At 41.7% G+C, this 23656-nt stretch overlaps 1 protein-coding gene across 7 annotated transcripts in view; it reads right to left on the bottom strand.

Moving 5' to 3' along the window:
* Positions 1-759: 759 nt before the first annotated feature.
* Positions 760-23656, bottom strand: part of TRABD (TraB domain containing) — a 43212-nt gene continuing 20315 nt past the window's right edge. For 2 of the 7 annotated variants that reach the window (XM_046934606.1, NM_001030732.3), the window contains 9 exons: positions 22890-22952; positions 20199-20277; positions 17919-18085; positions 16890-17030; positions 10977-11087; positions 9891-10030; positions 7603-7775; positions 5526-5637; positions 760-3929 (listed from right to left, as the gene is read on the bottom strand). In XM_046934606.1, coding sequence (XP_046790562.1) covers positions 3752-3929; positions 5526-5637; positions 7603-7775; positions 9891-10030; positions 10977-11087; positions 16890-17030; positions 17919-18085; positions 20199-20277; positions 22890-22913 — 1125 coding nt within the window. In that variant the 5' untranslated portion in view covers positions 22914-22952 and the 3' untranslated portion in view covers positions 760-3751. Of the gene's footprint in view, positions 3930-5525; positions 5638-7602; positions 7776-9890; positions 10031-10976; positions 11088-16889; positions 17031-17918; positions 18086-18216; positions 18352-20198; positions 20278-21758; positions 22454-22889; positions 22953-23656 lie in introns of those variants that run through there. The other 5 variants (XM_015274569.3, XM_046934660.1, NM_001389253.2 and 2 more) reach the window with 5 other exon arrangements.

Here is a 23656-nt window from a genome sequence, read left to right as displayed (position 1 = left end):
GCTTCGACCCACACTGCAAAGCATTCAGCATCGCACTGAGTTCGGTCCATCACTGACAGCTGGAAAAGTGACCCCGCCCCTACAAATACTAAAGAATAAAGCTCTCGTCTCACAGTGAAGTCACTCTCAGAACACTCATGTCTGAAAATGAAAGTTTATCGAAGTCTTGGAAACGGGAAAATGTGTACACGAGACCTCCAAGTTTCACAGGTGTCAGTATTTCTTTCCATGTGTAGCTCCCACTACTGCGTGGCACCCGGGGATAACTGGAGATGTTTCCCAGCCAGAGCTTCTTAGGTGTTTCTCAAAGCACAGAAACAGGAGCAGCACAAAACCAGGGTCTTTATAGTAACAGTTCCCCCTCCCCCTCTTAAAGAAATGGTCATACCTGGCTCAATTGCAGAAGATTAAACTCTTAAAGAGAAGCAATGAGACTAGCAAGAAAAAAAAAAAAAACACACCATACCTAATGGACTCTCCCTTTAGATGCTTCTTCCATCGGGAAGTCATTCACCCCGTGTTCAGTAGGAGAGGGAAATGCATCCTTTTCTCCAATGGAAATGTGCAGGAGGCAGAAAAACTGGTTTTCTTACTTCATCATGGAAGCCAGCTGCCCCTCGGTGGGAGGTGTTTGCTCCAACTGCAGCTCTTGCTCAGAAGAACGTGCTGGATGGTCAAACTGCTGTGTACCACACCTACCTAACCAGTGTTTGTTCTCAAAAACACCAATCGACGTGGAAAATAAATGCCTTCAACAGAAACGGTGGCTAAAATATTTTATTTTTTATATCATAGAACATACTGCTGTTTGCTTTAAATCACTTTAGAGTAAAGGCACACATTGTTAAAAATACTTGAAATTACATTACATGTACAAACGCATGAAACAGATGTACATGTCACCAAAAAAATACAGTATGGCTTCGTAAGGCTGAGGCAGGGCTGGGACAGAGCAACAGAGTTCAGTTTTACAGGATGCTCCAACACTGAGAGGTCTGACTAGAACAGAAAAAGGATGGACCTAAAACACTGATTGTTACACAGACGGTACAACACATGGGATACACAACACTGAGCAGTCGTGTTTGGATTCACAGGACCGATAGTTCTGCAAATTCATCGGGCTTTCGAGTGCCACTGAGCAAACAGCGCTTACATACGGCCTCTGTCAGTCTGCAACAGTGGGAAGAAACTGCAAGTTCTGTCCCCAGACGGCCGCCTTCCTATCTGCTGACGATACGTTTAAAAAGAAAGAAGAAAAAGTGAAAACAAAGACTCAAGATGGTAACTGCTGATGATGACCGAGTTACAAACGGACAGCTTACACTTCTGGCCAAAAAAGCATACGATGGCAAGTCTGCAGAATGCTCCATGGCAACTGCCGAGCATCAGTCCCACCCGAGTTTAAGGCTCGTGTCTAAAATTTACCTTAGATTTGTTTTCCTTTGTGTAAAATTACCTGAGCACAGATATCAAAGATCTACAGAGCTTTCGCAATATCTGCAGATACCTTAAAAATCTGCAGGTATCTTAAAGCAAGACATCCAGAATTGATACATGTTGAACTACAACAGCTGAAAAGACCTCAAAATCAAAATAATCCAAACAAAAGCAAATTCACAACAAAACAAAAAAACCAACAAAACAGCAACAACCTTTTGGTATGTCAGGAGAGCCAGGAGAAGGAGCTCAAGCTTTTTGCTTTCATCTCTTAATAATGAATGTAACACGGAATAGAATTATTCACATAGGACCGCTTAACTGTAAACAATTCATTAAACCGTCACCAAAACAGTCAGGAGGCAAAATGGAGGCAGTCACTCCAGTCTTCTATCAAGTTCATCAGTGCGGCCTTCAGCCTCGCTAGAGATGGCTGGGGGTTCCTCAAGCACACACCGGTGGAAAACGGGAAGGACCTGACTCCATCCTGCTCTGTGTCACAGCACACTTCACAAAGCGCGAATCGCTGCCGTTCTCATTTGCTCAGGTTTATTCCCTGCACAGCTCTAAGGCCCAGACCCAGAAACACACCACGCGTTGCCTTAAGTGCTCTGCAGGACTGGGTTCTATTTCATAGGCTTAAAGATGAACGCGTACTTCAGTGCTGCAGAGGGACACACAACATCTTTGCAGAGCATCGGGCTGCACGGACAGACCAGCTCCCAGCAAAGTCACTGCCATCACAGAGCAGGGCCCGGAAGGCCCACATGCTTCCAGCCACCAACAGGCTGTGTGGGACGACCCCCAGCACAAGGCTCTGCACATTCACCCTGCTGAGAGCGGTCCGTTGATTTTACTGAACCAACTGAGAGCAGCAAGGAAACACAAAGCACAACGTGATGTTTTCCTCCTCTTGCCTCACACACTGGTTCTCATCTTTCAGTCCCAAAAGAAATCAGTAGAAACAAAAACCCCACTTTAATCAACGAGTATATGAGCCTGAGGAGCAAATGGGACTCTTCTATTCAAATACATGAGGTTCAAACTCTGATATGCCAATCAAAGCTGTCTGCACTGCGGAGCTGGGAGCAGCTGATTGCAGAGGGCACTTTACAATCATCGAAAATCCCATACAAAGGGTACCAAAACCTCCTATTACATATCAGCCTAAACGATAAAAGAGATGGGTGACAGATGGCTGTTCTGGAAAAATCTTAAAAATCACAGCAGTCTGCAGTACCCATTATTCTACGTATAAATAGCAGGTAACCCAAATAAAATGCTATCGCTAGTTTGAAAAACTAAGCTGAACATTGCTTTTCTATTAAATAGATTAAAATATTCATCCACTGAGAAATTACATTGATAAATATTTTCATGTATCAAAAATGAGGAGCAGGTACGATCCAATTCCCGACTTCTTGTCCCGATAACGAAAGGTCCGAGAAACAAAACCTGTACAGTAGTTCTAGTCTCAAATTTACAATACTGAATCCAGCAGGATTTGGCTAAACAATACAGTTTAAATTACCTAATCTAAAGGAACAGAGTGTCCTGTAAACATGTGACACCAAATGCATTCTGATGGCGTGGCTCTACCTTCTCTATGCAGAAGACAATTCAACCGGTGGTGGTAAGGAGGGATGCAATCTAAAGGCAGCGTTTCCTTTCTTCAGTAAGGCTTGTAAAAGGTCCGAGCGGTGAACATACGGCAGCCTGTACGGTTCTGACATTTTTGGAAAGCTTTCAAGTCTTTAAAAAGCCTAAATGTTTGTAAGTATAAAACACACATTGAGAAGACGCCCTTCTGAATTACGTGTAAAAGTGCCTGGCACCAGAAATGACCGCTAGGTATTATTATACCCGAGGAAAGAAACTAAATCACTCCAGCAGGTGTCCCTGAATTTCGCAGCAGACGCAGCCAATTTGGTTACTTGGTGTTCTGTTCTTCTGGAAAAAAAGTCACAAGCATACACTCTTTAAGCTGTCTGTACTACATCATCATTAATATATATTATATATACACATGCCGTACAGATATATATATAATATATATTTATGTACGTGTTACATTGGCCTCAATCTGGAATCACGTGGTTTCATGCAACGCACCAGGAATCAAACTTACTCATCAGATCATAGCTGGTGTAAGTTCAGTATCAAATCTTTTATTATACAGCAACTCAGCTTTGCTCCGCACCCATCGCCTCTGAGTAGAATCCTCATTTCCTTCTTCTTTCAGTCCGGTTCACCTTTGTTGCCTCCATCGCCCTTTTCAGCCACTTTCTTCACGTTGTGCCTCCACTCACGTTCAATGCTGAGACCTTATTTCTGTCAGCTTCTGAAGATAGCTCTGTGCTGCTGGCATCGAGAGAATAAACTGAACCGTCCTTTGACCTATTCGGTAGCAGCCATAGCCCATCAGTCCAAAAACTGTTGCTTTTATGACAAATTTGAAAATCTTACTTGAAGCTGATGGAGGAGGCACACTGCAGCAAAAAGAGACATAAAACAGTGGTGAATATCTGCAGAGCTGGAACAGACGGGCAGCTTCTGGCCAAAACAAGGACTGCTCCTCCTCTCGGCCTTTTAGGGCAGGAGACTTTCAGGGAACAGATGTGTCATGAATGAGCAGGGAACGTTTTCATGTTTAAGCACTACATACAGATTATTTGCTACCTTTATGAGTAATAATATTATTAAAAGCCATTCCCACCTATCTAAGATGCTCCTTCTAATAGCTGTGGACCTTCATTTGCCCATCACTATAAAAACAGACAAGAATTCTTAAGAATACCAGAAGCCAATACTGGAGAACTGTTTATAAGGCTACTGTGCATTTCCCTGCAGGGCCAAAGATGAGAAGATGCACAGGACACTGGTACAAGCCCAACACCCATACAGGCAGCTTGCTGTCATTCAGGCTAATGGAGGAAATTGGTTGGGCACCTGACCAGAAGGCCGGAAGACAACAGGCACATCGGCACCAACCCTGCCTTCAGTCCCCCTTATTAACTCGATGCGTTGAGCAAACAGTTAATATTACGGCTTTGAAAACACACATACAGAACCAGAGGCTCTGTGGTTCCTCAGCTGGGCCTGCCCCTATAGCCAGTTTGCTACTCAAACCATGCTGCCAGTGACAGGGCTCTGCTGTTTCAAACCAGCCCCACACTTTTCTTTGTTTATATCAATAAAATGTTTCTACAAGAAAACAATCAGCAGAAACAATCAGCAGTGCAAAAACATGATGGGCACGCTAAGCATGTTCGATGTGCTAACATTAGGATACAGCTGAACTGAGTTCACATCCCTTTGCTTAAATCAGGGCAAAGTTACTAGTGGTAAGATATTGCATATTAAGAGAATATATAGTCAAGTTCAGTGAAAGAACCCCACAATTGGGCATCTAAGAAATGTGCATGTTTTGATTCAGATGACTCCCAAGGTCATTTTGCAACACATAAAATCTAACATGTAGAAATGTTAAGAACTCCGCCCTTTTGGTAGATGGCAGTCACTAACAGAAAGATGTAACTGCTCTGCGACTGCAGCACAGCAGAACGAATGGAAAAAGATTTCAACGAGAAGAATCTTAGCACAGTAATCCTTCACATGTAATTTGCTTCATATTGTTTTAAAAAGTGAAGTCATCGCAGTGCTCAGCTCTTCAGAAAGATACTGGAAACTCTTCCACTTAGTTGTCCTAAAGCACTGCAGGCCCCACCCATACTACCAGGTCACGCTGTAATCCCTCATGTATTTCTTAAATTCCCAGCCTCTGTGGCTTTACAGGATACAGTCTGAACAGTTTCTTCTTTTATAAAGCACGCACACCTATTTTAGCAGTTACACTGGTGTGAAAATCTGTGGCTTGAATCAGCCCACACTGAAGCAGGCTAGGCCGGAAGCCCGTTTTTGTCACCTTCTACAGACCACATTTGAATTTTCACTTGAAGAGCCTTTGGTATGGATTGACAACGGCATTTTCTCACCTCACCTTCCCTCACTATACCACCACTTATTGTTTTCAACAATAGAGACAAACAAGCTGCTATGGCAAGACAGGGGGAAGGACGGCTTACCTCATTATTTCCTGAATGTTTAAGTCCGAGTTCCAGTTCTTTTCAATTCCAGGTACGTGACCCATCCCAACCACACCAACTACAACAGCAGGGATGTATCTCTGAGGTTCAGCTAGGGAAGAAGTGGAAACAAAGGAACACATTTGTAGAAGAACCAGTTTCAAGCTATAAATGAATAAGTAACGTGCAAGATTACAAGACAGCATTTTCTAAGAAGCAGAGACTTATTACTACACATCAAAAATTGCATGTATTCCAAGTCTCACCCACTGCCTCGTGTTGTTTTTAATTCATTGTTTTTCTTCCTCTTTTTATTTCCCCCCTCAAACTTTAGCATAACTTCTTATTGTCAGGAAATGTTTGTTCCAGTAAACAGAACAGGCAAGCTCTGCTGAGCCTCTAAATCCATCTCCTCCCTACCCTGTGTGGGTCATGTTTCTGTGCTGTTTATGGGGAACAGCCCTGGTCTTTGCTCTCTCCCAAGCAGAGCTTTGCTCACAGCTTTGGACAGCAGGCTCAAATCCCATTAATGGGAAGGCACAGGCTGGCAGGCATGGACAGCCAGAGAACAGGGCCTGAGATCAGACCGGACCCTGTTAAGCTCGCTGTTACAGACCTGGCCGCAGCAAGTAACAGCAAAACCTGTGCTGTTAGTGTGCAGCAGCCACATAGCTGGTCACCACTCTGCCACAGCACAGGGCAGCTCTCACCCTCACCTCCCATCTACCAGCCAGCCTTCTCAACACTCCGGAAAAACTGATGCATATATCCCAAAACTTTTTGGATTACACCTCTCCCCCGCTGGAAAAATTGGTAATGTGTCATGAGAATAACACGAGAAGAATGTCCAAGTAATAATGATAGTGACATGCAGCTTAACGAAACCACCTCTGGCACTGTCTCATTTACTAAAATACTGCAGCAGAGGACTGTCAGTCAGGTGATGCATTCCAATTCTTGTTATTTGCAGTCCCATCTTTTATTTTAAATCCTCTGCATGTAAAATCCTTCCAGTTTCCCAGGCATCCAATGAACCTGTGATTCACAAACTCTGCTCTTAAGGTAGATTTAAGGAAAGGAAAAAACAACAACAACAACAACAACCAGAGGACTCGCTACACAATTCTTTGTGGTTTATGATCCAGCAAAGAATAACAACGAAACTTACTTTATAGTCTGCTCCTTTCAGTGAATGACTGCATGCATGGACAGTTGGACTAGATGATCTTAGAGGTCTTTTCCAACCTTAATGATTCTATGCCTCCTTTGATCACGTTACCTGCACTAACAATATGTTTATGGTGAAGCTTCACCAAGTCAACACTGACGTAATACTAGGCAATGGAAATGCAAGAAGTGCAATTCCTTCACTATTGTTACAATCAGGAGTCAGTGTCAGGTCTGCACTGAAGCAGTTATAAACAAGACAGCAAAAAAAAGTAACCCCTGCTTCAGTATGCCTGTGTACATATATATACACACACATTTCTTTACATGAACAAAGGGGATGCAGATTGCACACGGCAGTAAAATACTTCTGAAGGCTGGAGAAATATTCTGCATGCTTATGCCTTGCTTAAATACACAGAGTTCATACTTGTTGCTTATCACCAGGGTTCCCAGGAGCCCAATTTATAATAAGCAAAGTGAGATGAATACTGAAAATTAGAAGTAATTAGTTCAGCAGGAAATCTGTGCCTGAGCAGCTCTGGGTGACAATGAATTTGGTGTGATAGTGAGACAGGCAACACACGTCTAGACTGTCCCATGCTGTGCTGTAACGCCAGATGCCTGCCTTTTGAAGAAGCTGTCAGACTAATCAGTATTTTGCAGGTTTAAATAGCACAGTGAGAAAAGAATCATAATTAGTAGTCTATTGCTCTGTGAGGTTTCTTCTATAGGAGGTTGCAGTAGGGGAGTCATATGCTCTGTAACTTTTCAAGCACTGTAATCTTGTGTGATATGCAGCATCTGTCTTGGATAAACACACAGAACACCAGTTTTCCCACAAAGAACTGAGAATTGTAATAGCACGCAAAGAACACACTGGTTAAGGTATCTGCTTTAAAGTAATTACTTTCTGAAGCCCGAGGTAGTTCTATCTGCTTTGCTGCTTGCTTCAGCATGTAGGTCAAGTAAATATCTCGTTCCGAGACGATTGTCCGATGAAGATCAGGAAATTCTCCAATCATCTCTGCCATCATCTGCTCCAGTAAATCCTTCTGTTTGCATTTTTCCACGTCATCTTTACTGAAAGAAAGGTCACGTTTTCTCAGTATCTATGTTACACTTCTAAAGTCCAGTGCTGACAAACCAATGAATAAAAACAATCAAGCGCTATACACGTTATTCACATAAACCCACAGACAGCTCTCAAGAGGAAAAATCTGCATAAGCCTGAAAAACTGCCTTCTTAACAATGTCTCTACAGTGAGAGAAAGGCAAAGCAGAGGTCACTTGCCTTTAGGCAGCTCAACCAGAGATTCACCTTTCCCTGTTTAAAGGCTGACAACTGCAGAAAAGCACCAGGGCTTTAAAGGAAAGAGTTATCACAGTGCCCCACTTTTACTGTATATTCAGCCTAAAAAAGGCAACAGAGAGCTCCTGAGGAGCGGATCTGATCACTGAACGCATGAAGGCTCTATTTAAGGAGCAAAATAGCACACTGCCAGGCACAGCCTGCAAGGGTGGAAAGGATTCTGCAGTGCTTGTGTCAATCACAGGTCTTCAGCAGGGCAGTGAGTTATTCATCAGTTCCCCAAATGGAAGAACAGAAATGGGCAGGAAATAAATAAGAACTGCAGGAGCAAATTTAATGAGTTTTTGTATTACTGTTTATTTTTTTTTTTTTAAATAGGTGCTGTCAACCTTCTGTTTGCAGCCACAGCAGTGGTATAGTCACAGTCTGGCAACAAAATCATCTAGCTTTGCATCCCTGCCTGCTGGAGAACGATGCCAAAATTTATTTACTTTTTGAAGTTTGACATCAAAAGGATGCTTCAAAAGGCAGACAAGCAAAGAAAGGCATTGGTAGCTTTCAACAGATCATGGAAACAGACTGGCAAACCTGATTTTGAGTTATTACCCCATTTGCAGTAGAATCTCACACTGATAAGTAAGTGAGCTCATCTTTGCAGCACCCGCCTCAACAGCTTCTTAATTACATCCACCTTTCCTTTTCAATTCCTACCCATATTATTTTTAAAACATCGATGTGGCACATCAATCAATTGTAAGACAATACGTAGAATGTTACTGTGTTAATGAAGATAATTTATTTTTAAGTATAATTATCTTAATATTTCAGTTGAAAACCAAAAACATCACATAGAATTAATGTGAGAATTTGCTGAGAAACACACACTCCAGCACCCCCAGAAACTGGAAACAGTTTTGTATTGGTATGAAGATTCATAAGTAACAAAACTTTGCATGTGAACTGTAGTTAAGGGATTGAAAGCAGGACCAACATTTTACAGACGAAGTAGTAAGTGTTTACAGGTAACAACGATTTAGTAAATGCTAAAACTGAGTAACGAGGCTTGGCTGTTCCTAGCAGCTCCAGCCCTGGCCCAATTTCAAGTGCCTGAAAGAACTGACATCAATCACTTCAATGAGGTGTGCAGAGTTCTGGTTACAGAGTATGAGAGGCACAGAGATTCAGGGTCCACATGCGCTGCAAACCTGCTTCTGGCAAGCCTCCCACCATGGCAAGTCTGATAGGAGCAGATGGAACTCAGGATGACAGCTGGGCATGCTGTCACCCAGTTCAAGCAAGTACTCACACCCACTGGTGTCCAGAAGCAAAGAGGAAGCAAACTTGGCACAGTGGTTTCTTTAAAGAGCACAGGAAACCACACTGAGCAAGGGAATAGTGTGAGAAGTATTAGTGTAAGTCAGTAACCTAACAGCATCCCCTCGTAAAGGCCATGGTCATTAAGAGTTTGACACACTGTCGAGATATCAAATGTTTTTTTCTTGTTCCCAACATCTGCTCAGACAGCAGACGATGTAGATTCAGTTCTCAGGCTGCTCTGATGTACACATGACTTAGTCAGCAGGCCCAAGTCCTTCAGAAATCTGAATGGAATCATCATGAGGCTCTACTCTCTCATTTATAATGTTCACACAGCAGTACTGAGAAAGATTTCATTTTCAGCATAAAATCATTTACTTCTAAGTAAAATATAGATTAACATACATGTTTTCTTTTTAAAAACATTAATTATTCAAAGATAGTTTGTATATTTCTCTCTCACTAATGTGAGGTTTCACCACATCAGGCTGGGTCTGAGAACTTCAGGCTCCCACCACACAGAAGAGATGAACAGTTCACTGCTAAACATATGGGATGTTTATTCATACCTGATTGGGTCAGATAAGAAGCAAAGGCCCCAGGCAAGCTTGACTTTTTGCCAGAAAGAAAGTGCAGCAATCGCCCTCTTAAATGTAACAGGGATGGGCCTGTCTCCAAGATGAAATTTACAGAAAGGTACTTTACTAGCCTGGAAGAGAAGATACAAATTACTAGTCAACACATACTGTAACACAGTACAGCACTATTAAGGTAATGTTTGTTCATTACGTGATCTAAGTTATTTTAACAAACAAACAAAAAAGAGCAAGTATGTCACAGTTAAGACAGCAAGAAATATTTTGGCCATGCAGTAAACAAAATTTTCAGTACATGACTTCCTACGGGAGTACAGAATATTGTGTCATAATGCCACCTTTAATTTTATTTTACCTAGATAGAAAGCTCCTGCTTAGAACTGCTTAAGATGAACAGATGTGGCTCAGTATCTTCCCAGGTCTGAATAAAATCCAAGGGAAAATGACTATGGTTGCTTTGCTTTTAACCAGGATTTTGTCAGGATCACAAACCTACTGGTCTGTCATGATAAAATGCATTCCAGAAGGAGCTCATGAAACAAAAACTGATGCAAGATACCAGAAGGCAATGCCAGGTGAGACTTTGCTGTAACTGAGGCTGACACGTTTTAGTACAGAACAGTAGAACAAAATTATCTAGAAATTCTAAAGATTATCTGTTTAACAATCTCAAACAGCAACTTCAGAAGAGGAGACAGAGCTAACCAACTCTAATTCATCCTGACAGATTTGTTTCCATTGGCTGAAATCCTGACACCACCACCAATCTGACCAGGATCCATATCCAAAATTCAAAAACAGTTATTCAAACAGGAACAAAATAAACTGAAACAAATACCATCAAAAATACCACTTACTTAAAGCCTTTTTGCAGTTGCTTTCATGTAATTTAGGACTATGAAGCTTCGTATTTTTGAAGCCAAAGGTGGTTTTTACCGCTTTATAGGCTTCAACAAAAACATGACCAGAGTGCCCCTTTCTAACAAATGCCTTTATTTACTGACACTGGAAGCAGAAGGCCAGTAATTTGACCTCAGAAAAACTATTTCATGATCGCACCTCTTTGAAAGCCTCTCTGAATTCCCCTCCTGGGGCCATTCCCAGCTGTTCTGTGATGTGAGCAGACACTTTCAGAAGCAGCATTTGCATCAGTCCGGACATGACTCCATTCTGGTGGAAAAGGAGAAAAATGTTAAAAAGAAATACCAACATACTGTGTGGATTCCTCAGAAGAACGCACCGTTCACCATCATGAAAAGACATTAAATATCTTAGTGAAGAAGGGATACTGAAGATACTTTTTGGAGCTAATTCCCTGATGAACGCAGCTCTTTTGTTTCAGCTTCTATTATTTGCAAAGAGGCTTTTTCAGTGGCGTGCAGTCTCTGTCCTCCCTTTCAACAACAACAACAAAGGATGACAGGAAAAAAATGTGACAGGGGAGTAGCCAGATTTATTTCTGCCTCTACTTATTTTACCTGTCTGATGATGTATGAGATGTTCTACTATACATACTATACTTTTATTTCTTGATTTGGTTACAAAAAAAAAAAGGGGGGAATGTAAAAGTACATTTGATTGAATTTACAATCATGTTTATAGAGCTGCTTAAAAGAAATAGCTAGTGATTTAGTCATAAATACTGCCACAATCCCAGTGAAGCACTGGGCTGGGCACCAGTTAGGCTAACAGCTGCAGGAACAGAGAATTCAAGGTTGTGCAAGAATTTGATGTGCATGACTTCAGCACATGAGACCTTAGAAGGAAAACCTTGGGTCTGACTCACTCCCACTTACAAGCATACTGAAGGCGCCTCCTTGCACAAAGAATCTTATTACTTCTTCAAACAGACACTTAACAGTGCAGACTTCTTTACTGAAGAAGAGAACAATCTCCTACGTACATCTAAGCAAAATTTGCCTTCCCAGCTCTTCAAACAGAGATGAAAACATCACTGCAAACCCATCCAGAGCTCTCCCATCCAGCTCTGGCTGTCCTGCACCACTTCTTCTTATGACAAAGACCCAGTGACTGAGTGCTACCTGTCTCCAAGAGTAGTCTGTCACCTAGTTATGCATCTCCCTCAATCTGGCATCATCCCATATTGCTACCAAAAGGGACATTCCCCTCTACCTCACCAAAGGTTAGCTTTCCCACTATATCAGCAGCTTCACATGACTAAAGGTGAGGTTACATGGGACAGAATTGATAGGACTGCTCAAAGTTACTGAGGAAATCCTGGTCTCCCTTCCTTGCTCCCATGGACACACTCAAGCAACCCATTCAGTGCCAGCTTTGATGCCCGTGCAACCTCTCCCAAGGCCATAGGCAGCTTCTGCAGGTAAGCAGATCAGAGTCACTAAGGACTGGCAGAAGAGAAGAGAGCAGCTACTGTCAAAGCTAGTTGTGTATCTGCTTCATCAAGCTACAAACCAGCAAGGCATTTTACAGGAACAACCAACTGACATACAGCTGTCATCATATGAATATGCCAAGCAGAAAGACAGGACACCGGGCTGCTGGGGAGAGACAAGCAAGAAAAAGGGCAGTGAAAAGGAGTCAGCATCTGAGACTGAGTTCAACAGCCACAGAGACAAGGGTTTCCAGAAGTTCAGAGAAGATAACCCACAAAGAAAATTAAGATAATGCAAACTTGGGTCATCTGTGGGCTCACCCACCCTTTAGAACTGGATTTATATTTTTGAAGTCTACATTTTTACACAGAGATGGAAAGATTCGCCCTGCTGGATAACAAAGGGATGCACCTCTGAAGTGTCTGTCATTTTTGCTCATAACGTGCATGGAACTCAGTGCCTGCCATATCTGCTCAGCATCACAGAGGTGCTTGTCACACAAAAGGTGACTAGCAGCAGTGTGTAGCACCAACCAGTAGCAACTGGCCAGCCAGAAGGTGTGGGGATAAAGAGCAAAACGCAGGAATAACGATAAGAACAAAACACTGAGAGAGTTTCTTAGCAATACCAGATTATTCCATGTCAGATAAGGGAAAGATGACCACAACAGAGCACTAAATCCTGAGGGACTGACACCCACTTCACAGCTATAAACACAGAGTGAAGCATGTCTGCAAAGAAATTCAACTGCTCAGACAGAGGGATGTGGAGCTACTAGCACATAGGACAGGGAATGTGAAGCAGCAATTTTGTAAGCCCAGTGCTTCACAGTAAACAGAATGCAAATAAAAGGAGAAGGATTGTCAGGAAAGGAATGGAACAGAAACACATGCTACTGTGTTGTCTTTAGTGGATGAGAGCTGTGAAGACAAAATACTTGAAGGTGTCCACAGAAATACCAAACACATGAGTACGTAGTGTGCTTAATCTCTTCTCATGAGGCTTGGGAATGGATGAGTGATCACAGAATAGGCTTAGGTTGGAGGGGACCTTAAAGATACACCCTAGTTCCAATCCCCATGCTGTGGGCAGGCTGCCACCCACCAGCTCAGGCTCCCCAGGGCTCCATCCAGCCTGGCCTTGAACGCCTCCAGGGATGGGGCATCCACAGCTTCTCTGGGCAGCTGTGCCAGTGCCTCACTGCCCTCTGAGTAAAGAATTCCTTCCTAGCACCTATCTAAATCTCCCCTCTTTTAATTTAAAGCCACTCTCCCCCCCCTCACCTATCACTATCAGATCATGTAAAAAGTAGGACCCCCTCCTGCTCATAAGCTCTCTTCAAATACTGAAAGGCCTCTGTGAGGTCTCTCCCCAGAGTTTTCTCTTCTCCAAGCTTAATAAGCCCAGCTCTCTCAATCTTTCTTCACAGGAGAGATGCTTCAGCCCTTTAATCATCTTAGTGGCCCTCCTCTGGACCCACTTAAACATTTCCACATCCCTCCTGTACTGGGGGCCCCAGGCTTAACACAATACTCCAGATGGGGCCTCACAAGAGCACTGCAATGGCAGACAGTCACCTCCCTTTCCCTGCAGGCCACCTCTATTGATGCAACCCTGGATCCTGTTGGATGGCCTTCTGGGTTGCACACGCACACTGCTGGCTCCTGTCCAGCTTTCTGTGATGAAGGTAAGGCTATAGGTAATACCAAGGCTAGCATGGAGACAGCAAACAGGATGGCAGAAGAGATGAATGCCCAGGCAAAGTCTGACTACAGGTTCCCATGCTCTTCTCCAGGCATCTACTGTTGGCAACCGCCAATGGTTTTCTGGAGTAGACAACTCTTCCTTCAGACAGCACAGCCATGCTTATGGTATGTATGGGAATGCAGCCTAAGGAGCACAGCTGGCAGCTTCTCTGACTGTCAGAAGTTACAGATCCAACACCCTAACTACAGAACTGCAGGCAGAAACAAGCAGCATGTATTTTAGCCCTGGGTTTCTTCAAGAAAAAACAACAACAAACAAATTGACACTAAATGCCATGGATGTAACCCTGTACAAACACAGCCAGGCCAGCAGAGATTGAAACTGGTTTTACTACTGCTGCGTGTGCACTGGAGGCTAGTCTTCAAGGCACCAAAGCATGCAGCCTGTGCAAATCCATACATATGGTACCCTTCACCTACCAATTCACAGTGCATCTATTATTTAACAGAAAATCCCATAGGCTAACTAAGCACGAAGGGTTGTTTTGCACAGCTTAATAGCAGCTTTTTCATTGGCCAGAAGCATGATAGAAATCATTACAGTGTACTCCTGCACAGGTACATTCATCTCAGAAGAGTAAGTTAAAACAAGCCTCCTTCAGCTTTTGCTGCCACCAGCTCACTTCTTCCTTCTTTGTGTCAGAACTAGCAAAAATAGAGCAACACAGAGACATAACACAGCTGAAAAGCACACCGTCCCTATTCAGGCAGCTGCACAGCCATGTGAACTCTGGTAGGGACAGAGAAGGGATAGCAGAAACATTAAGCTGAGGAGAAGAGATGACCAAACCAGTCTTACCAGTTTGGTTTAAGCCAACTGTTCAGGTAACACACATTTGAGCCAAATTTCAGTCTGCACTTAATGGAAAGCAAACAGTCAGTTCTCTGTGAACCACTGTAAGAGTTTTGAAATTCAAGGTGGAGCTGGAGGAAGTGTTTTTTAAGCCCCCAGCACATGCTTGATAAGCTGTGAATACCAGGGATCCATTGCAAATGTGCTACAGTTTCACATTAACACTCTGCTCAGCTTCCAACTCCAGTGATTAAGCATGAAATCCATTTTCACTGCTTTAGAGCCACTACAGAAAGATGTGGCATTATTTTTCTAATGCGATACTCCAGGATCAAGCAGTTTTAACTTTTGCTGTAACTTTTTGGACCAGTTGCCAGTTCCATCACTGTGAAATGGGGGGTGACAAGTGAACCAGGTGGAGCAATTTACTGCCTCATTGTTTTTCCCCTACTATGAAACCAAAGACACTAACTTAGCACAAGACAGTTGGGCTATTTCCTAGTGTTCCCTATATAACTCACGCTGCAGCAGAATCAAAAAAGGGAGGTATTTTTCTTTGTGGTTGAGCTCATACTTGGAAAAATACATTCTTTAAAGGCACAATGTCTAAATACTATTATTTGCATCACTTCTCATGAGAAAAGAGGCTGAGCTGTCACAGTAGTGATCCTTGCGTTACTCTCTGATTTTGGAAGCAATACGGCCTGAACAGAGGATCACTTTCAGGTCTGATAGGAACTGCTGATAACAAAGCTGCCAACACAAATTGACATCAAAGGATTTTTTTCTCTGTACGCTATTTATTTTGCTATGTGAGGCATTTTATTTTCATTGTCCTTTTCCAATGTCCTCTTAAAAGAGAAAAACTTAACACATAGCTGCATTTAGCTTTGATATAAAACAATTTTTTAATTTATTTTTATAAAACAAAGGCAGCTTCTGTGCTTGTTTGCCAGGTCAGAGGATCCTCAGCTACGCTGCTCTGTTGTAAAGATGCATTATTTTGGTTACATGCATCCAAACAATCCACCTTGCCTAAAATAGATGGATGGATGCAATAACTCATACAATATACAGTTGTTTTGTAATCTTCTATCCTCTGATAGGACATAAATAAAGAAAACAGGAAAGGTACATTATTGCCTAACTGCACGAGTCAGAAAGACCACAATGAAACACTGTGTGTGATCACAAAGACACCATAGATTTGCCCTTAGCCACTCACACGCTTTACATGGATGCACTTTATATTCCTGTGAAGGATGCAATCCTGGAAATTCCCCAATTATATCAGTAAAATCATTCCAATATATAACTACAAGGTGTGTGCACCATGCAACCAAAGCCTGTGAATTTGTTCACCTAGCTGGATGCTGGAAAAGCCTTTGACTTTGCCAAAAATTACTATTCTACTCAAATATCCCATGATCACTTCAAAATCGACTCTGTGCTGTTTCACTGGGCTTAGCTTACAATTACAAGCTAATAAGGAGAAAGTGAAAACTAAAGGACAACACTTGTTATGTACCTACACATCCAAAACAGCAGCAAGCTGCCAGACTAGCAGTAATTCAAATAGTAATCTACTGTTATCTGCCCAGCTTTTTCAGTCAATAAGCAGCTACTCTGAAGACAAGTGGAATGGAAATAATCAAAAACAAACAAACTAAACTACCACCCTACCAAAAAGGAGGAATGCAACTCAGTAGACTACTACAGACAGTAGCAAAAGTAAGCACTCCTTCAGTAGCTGTAATACAGATGCAGACTGTAGGGATAGTAACTGTATCTAAATGGATTAGTGAAACACTACAATTAAGTACTTGTGTCCTGGAAGTGGAACAACTGTTAGACAGGAAGAGCTCTGCTGAGGTCAACACCTGCCCATACAATTCAGCAGTGCAACTGAAGCCCAAATACCACAACTTACTACCACCATGGCATCCTCACCTAGGAAAACACCATTAAGTTCCCAGTTAGCAGGAATACCCTTTTTTTAGTTGTAATTTGTATCAAGAGTAATTTGTCCAGCCTTTAACTCTCACTGTGGGAATCATACCTGCTTTATAGCTTGTTGAAGTTTTTCCAGATTTATTTCTTTGGCTTCTTTTAATAAAGTCTTTTCATCCATCTTTAACATGGAAACTCTGTACTGGCATAGTTCCACCACAACCACATCTGGCTGCACTTCTTGTATTGTCTGAAAGAGAAGAATGATGAATATTTTTTACACCAGCTTAGGAATGATTGAACACAATTACAGCCAATGTTGATAATTCCACAAGAAAAGGGTATTAAAAGCACATTCCAGCAATCATTTTCAAATAAAATGAGAAAGCAAGACTACCCAAAGTAGCTATTTATTGAGAAAAATGAAGCAAATGACAGTGAAATGCTCCAGCTACTGGGTGTTTTGGGACAGGAAGAAGGACAACAAAAGAAAATCATGATGTTCAGCTTTTTTCTTTCATATTAGCAAAGTCCCTTTACCCACTGCCTGTGACCACTTGCAATTTGATTTAAAAAAAGCTTTATTAAGAGCCAGAGTTGATGATTCTGGTACAAGATTCCTTCCCTCCTGTGATCCAGAGAATAAAGCCACTCTGAATTGCAGGCTTTGCATAAAATCCAGTATGAAATAGCTCCTACTTCCACTAGTGTTTCTGACCTATCTGTATTTTGGACAACATTCTCAAGTTATGGGCAGTGTGGTTTTACAGCTCAGTATTACACATCCCATGCACAAAGAAACCAAGAACTGCAGTTCCTGTTCTAAGGCTTTGCATCCTCTCATCATATCTTCATCACAGTAAGAGTACAGTAACACCAAGACTAAGACTGTCTGCATTTGTTCTTTAGAGGACAAATAAATATTTGAGATTGGAGAGCAAAGTATTCCATAAAAAAAAATTACTAAGACAATATGGCTGCCTCTTTGCTCATCCCACTGTGCTGTCAACAGCTCATTTGAAAGACAGGATCTAGAGGCTGCAGCAAAGAATAGAGTCAGACTTCATTCTGCTTTGTGACATTTTTAATAAGTTAACATCAGTAACACAGTGCTGAAAGGTTTCCAATTCAAAACTACCTTCACTACATCCTTTTTGCTGCTGTCACTGAAGTGGGCTGTTCCAACCACATACACTTTAGAACCGTCCTCAGTGTTGAGCTCAGTCACAGTGCTTGGTAAGGCAGGTTTTTTCTGCCTCTTCTTCATCTTCATCTCCAGAAGAATTTTAAATGCATCTGCATCAGCTGCAATTGTAAAGAAAAAAGAAAAGCACTGATGATTATGAAATGCAGGTAAGAAAGACAGAAAACAAAAATGTCGCCACTGAACAGCAGAGTAGAGCTAAAAGGCCATTGATTTACCACTGTAATCTTACATTCAATTCTGAGGCTACATCATTGAGAGTGCCACCACTGGAGAGGCTGCCTCCAAGCATGGGTCTCAGTCCAGGTTTCCTACCCTGTGGACACTGGGACAGGTTGTCCACGCAGTTCAGTAAGGGAAAGAGAAGCTGTGTGGCAGGTGAGGCGGACAGAGAAGCAAAGAATACTTAGAAAAGGTATATACTAAATCAGGAGAAAAAAAAAGCATTTTTTCATTTCTAGAGCAAAAACGTTCCCTTTTGGAATCTTATCTGTATAAATGATAGAAACATATGTATAGTGCTACAAGTATGCTGGTAAAGTAACTGGTACATGTTGGAGCATGTAGATTACCTACCAATATAAATGTTAGCCTTCTGTGTGACTAACACACCAGAAATCTCTGTACAATTGAAAATTAAAACTAAATAGGCATTTGGGTCAGGAAATCAACAATTCTCCCACGGTTTCAACAACAAACTAGGACCATACTGGTATAAAATGAAATCAGCCCATCTGTATCAAGCTTGCCACAGAGAACTGAAAAGATCTATCAGTTCCACCACCGTTGCTTGTGGAATGCCAAAAAGCCTCATCAACTGAGACAGAGGAGCTTCAACATCTCTACCAACCAACCAACAGGAAATACAGTAACTTTGCAGGAGTTTTCTTTAAGCTGTAGCAGATCTTATAACAAACAAACAAACAAGCCATCAAGGAGAAAACAGATTTTTGTTTCCATGGCAAGCTGTTGCACAAGTCAGCAGAGACTTAAAGTGGTCCAAAAGCCAGGAATCTCGAAAGAAAAAGGTCAGCATGCACTTTACAAGTGGGATATCACACACACACACACACACACACAAAATACAGTCTCCTACCACACATTCTCTATCTTTTCATGACTCTGTTTTACTCGTGCTGCCCCAGATCTGCTCTATAAACATTTCTCTGAAAGGACTGCATGTCAAAACCAGAACAGAACCAAAGCCACCCTCCAGCATCCTTCTTAGTTAGCATTTTAGCAGCCCACTACTACATTGTTCATACTCAAGAACATGGCATGCTGTAATCAGTATGGTCTGATCTGCCGCCAAAGCAGGTGGTGATGCTAAGGAGGCAGTGAGGAAGACACGACTGTAAAAACAAGAAGGGATAAGGCCACTGCATTTGTAGTGCTCTCAGCGCCATCAAAGTGGCCATTTAGATCAACCAGAATCTACCTAATTTCTTCTTTAGGCTTTTGCCATAGCTTTACTTCGTGCTCGGTTTGCTCCCATGATTGTTTCTTCTCAAAGCTGTGGTTATTCAGCAACTTTAGCATTAGAGTCAGGTTGCACTCAATCTGCCCTAAGGTGGTTCTTAGCCTATTATTTGCCAGAAAGCAGAACTTGAATGTCCCCATTGTTCAAAAAGGAAGATTGCATATACTAACGTCACAACAATGTATCAATAAACAGAAAGCAAATCCTAAGCAGCATTTGTTCTTCTCCTCCTTAGAGAGGAATGACTGTCATCACCTGATCCTCCCCACTGAAAGGTAAAGGCTGATACTTCTCCCAGTCTTCACAGGACAGTTTTGGCTGAAATATTTCTATCCCCATATCCTGTAGGGGTGGCCTTCCTACCAAAAAATTACATTATGATGGAGTGGGCAAGGTGTTCCATCTGTTACAACTGACTCAACGTTGTAACGCTACATGTCAAAACAAGGAATCAAATATCTATCTCAGACACACCAAACTTAAAACAGTAGATGAGTGCATCTGTTACATAAAACAATTTACACTCTTCTGAAAGCAGCAAAATGACCACCATTGCTCTTTTCAAATGTGCTTTATGCAGTTGGGCCTTTCTACAAATCATCAACAGATTAAGCCAACATGATCTCATTCGCATTGCCCTTCTGCACAGAGCCCCATCCTAATTAGGTAAGGAAAAGGCATGGACATTTGTGTTAACATGTGACACACCCTCCCCAGCCAAACCAGAAACATACAGATACTCTGCGATACACTTGAGGTTTCCTTTGGGCCATCTTCTGGTACATCAGAGGAGGACATTGGATCTGCAGCAGCCTGCGTGAAACAAATTCAAAAGGAAGCTGGAAATTATAATGAAATGCTTTAATGCATCTTTCCTCTTGTGGGTTAGCTCGATTTGAGCCTACATACAATATTCAAGCAGCTAAATAATTTAAGCAGTGTCAACAGTGCAAAACATCTGAGCTTTACAACTGTTTTTCTCCTAGCTGTTCACGAGAGACAGTACTTACATCTGACATGAAGTATAAAAATGTCTGACTCTGGAATAAACCACACAGATTTACAGTAACTCTAATGGTGATATAGAGATTTGTGTTGGAAACCAAAACATGCACTGATTATAACACCATTCCACTTTTCAGATAGGATATTTCATTTAACTACCAAGTATTCAGCATTAATTTTGTCATTCTTGACAGACTAATAGCTCTCAAGTATACACAGGTCCATTTGTGAAGAGTCTGCCCAGGTATTGCATACTGTTAAAGTAAATATACAACAGGCAGACTCAGCCTTACAAAATCCGGGCATCTATTGACTTTCACATGCAGCAGACATCAGAGTTGGAAGGATGTGAAATTAAGTGTTTCCATGTTTTTGCCCACTAAAGGACAAGAAGGGGTGGAGATTTCCAAAGACTGACTTTAAAATATTATCACTCCGAAGACATATTATGTCTTTGACTTGAAAAAGCATTCTTATTAGCAACTAGCATGCAGTTTTTAAAATCCTTTCCTAAAATTCAAACGATTCAGTCTGGGCCATCCAAGCTGGAAAAACAGCTGGTGCAGATGAAGACTTAAGGGCTCAGAACACTCAACCATAAGCTACCTTTAGGCAACTACATGAATTGTAGGCTCAGTCAGGATGATCACTGGCAGAATTTGAAGGTATTTAACACCACTAAGCCAAAAAGTTACAAAGGATGTGTCTCCATAATCATTCAAGTACTTTCCAAACAAAAGGTTGTATTAAAGAGTCAGCAAGCAGGTGGCCAAACTCTCCTGAAGGATGGCAGCTTTTTAGCTAGTGACCAGTGTCATTAAAACTCCCACTTAACCTGGCAAGCTTTAAAACAGGACTGTACAAAGCACACACCATTGCTAAGAGCTTTCAACAAGAGTACTTTCTTCTCACACTCCACTGTTTCAGACAGCAGTTTTTAAGATAATAAATCTTACGTGTATTACTGTGGCCCCACTGAAGGTAAGGCAAAATTTACTACTGTATTTCCTGGAGTAAGACCAAGAAGTACAATGGCTCTACAGTACTAAGCTGAAAGCATTAGCAGCAACATACCACCCTTTCACTACAAAGCAATGCCTGTTCATGGACAACAGCAAACTGGAATTACACTGTAAATTGCAATTACACTCTCAGATTTAATTAAACATCAGCTCAGCTTTTGATCACAACATATGGCCTGACTGTACTGTTTGCATACCTAAATCTAGTCACAGAAACATTCTGAAAGATACTTCAATATAACACAGAGAATCAGTTCTGTCACTTACGCTGGCGTTGTTATTGCAATGAGTCTGCTTTCTGCCCTCTCCTCCCCCTCCCCTTTTTTTCCTGTTTTTTAATAAGTTAGCAGGACACAGGAACACATGAAACAACGCTCATACTTCCTAGCAAAAAATTAAACTGAACTTCCCTTATCGCACTGGAAAAATATACAAAAGAATAAAAGGAATGGAACAAAGAACAAAAAAGCACCTGAGCTTAATTTGGCAAGGTACATAAACTATGTACAGTGGAAATCATTCATATATGAAGGCTGCTCCAAAAGTAATGCCTCCTATTTTATGATGTTGGCCCACGACATCACGGGTGGATATCAGTGCTACGGCAGTAGAGGTTGAACCTTCCTGCCAAAATTCTGTTGCCAGAATAATTTTGTTGCCACAGACAGCAGCAGTCAGACAAATGGCACCTGACATGGAAGTGCGTGTGAAGGAAAGGCGTGACAATGAATTCCTCCATGCAGAAGAATAGCAGCCACTGACATTCATCGATGCTTGCTGAGCTATAGACCAAACAGTGGATGTGAGCTCAGTGAGGTGGTGGGCGGTGCATTCCAGCAGTGGTGACAGTGGGTCACCTGCACTGGTGCAGGTTTCCACAAGCATGGCATGCAGGCTCTTGTTTATCACTGGCTAAAAGGCACAGCAAATGGTGGTGACTGTGTTGAAAAGTAGTGTTTTTTAGCTGAGAATTTGCTCTATCAAATGGTGTTATCGTGCTCTTTGTATCTGTTGTAGTTTCTATAGAAATAGATAGGAGGCATTACATTCAGAGTGACCTGCATACAATCAAGCCGTGTAATTTAACACAAAAAGACACTTTTTCTCCAAAAACTTTAACAGATTAGTCTATTTTGTGCAATTCTTCACTTACAAGTCAGTTACTACAGAAGTCCTGTTTAAGCTCTTGCAGCTGTAGGAAAGAGGACCCTGAAAAGAATGTAGATGTGGCAAAGCAATAGCAATGAGCCCTTCACTCATCTGTTTTTAAAGGGGTGTCACACTGGTACCCTGATCCCTGACTCTGCAGACCTTCCCTAAGGATGAACAGGGCTAACTTAGAATCTCAACCTTTCCTTCAATTATACTGAGAAGAAAACCTTCAACTCCAATTCCTACCTCAGGCTGTTGCTCCTCTTGCATTCCTGGAATGTAGGCTTATTTTCACCAATCTCACAAGAACTGCAAGAAGTAAAAAGAATAGATGAGAATCAAAAACTGATTACAAGACCCATAATATTCATTTATGAATCAGGAGAAGGGCCGGAAGCAGAGGCAGCTCTACGAACTCTTTGACAGAAGCTGTAGAAATAAGAGCAACAAACTTAATATGTACAAACGTCACCTTTTCAACTCTGCTGGAAATAAAAGCCACCACGTCAGCAAGGCAAAGCTGCCTTGTCTCGTTAATCCAATTTTTGAGTTGGCTCTAAAACCAGAACATAGCCTTTGTTTTCCACACATACTGAGAATATGTGAAACAAGAACAAATTTCATGGGATCTCTGAACTTTTTTTCTTAGATTCTGCAAAATTGCCCTTTTCTTCCAGTTCATTCATAAGCAGTCTAAAATACAGCAGCTGTCAAAAAGGTTTCAGCAATAGCAAAAATCTTGTTCAACTAGGTTAGTAGCTCTATTTCATCCAAACGAGGTATGATTTTAAGACAATTTAATGCAATTTTTGGAATTGTCTATATTTCATCACAGCAACAGACAGAAAAGCTGTCTCAGTCTTAATAATCAACTAGGGAACCACACACATTATCACCTGGTCTAGGTCATATTATCACATACAAGTTTACAAATATGTCAGGGCCAGGACATCAGAAAAGGCACATTTATGTGAAAAACCTGGGAAATGGGTTTATAGATCTTTAGTGAATTG

The sequence above is a fragment of the Gallus gallus genome, chromosome 1, assembly GCF_016699485.2.
Source record: "Gallus gallus isolate bGalGal1 chromosome 1, bGalGal1.mat.broiler.GRCg7b, whole genome shotgun sequence".
Classification (NCBI taxonomy): Eukaryota; Metazoa; Chordata; class Aves; order Galliformes; family Phasianidae; genus Gallus; species Gallus gallus.
The sequence above is the reverse complement of the archived record's forward strand: the minus strand, read 5'-3'. Positions and strand labels throughout refer to the sequence as shown.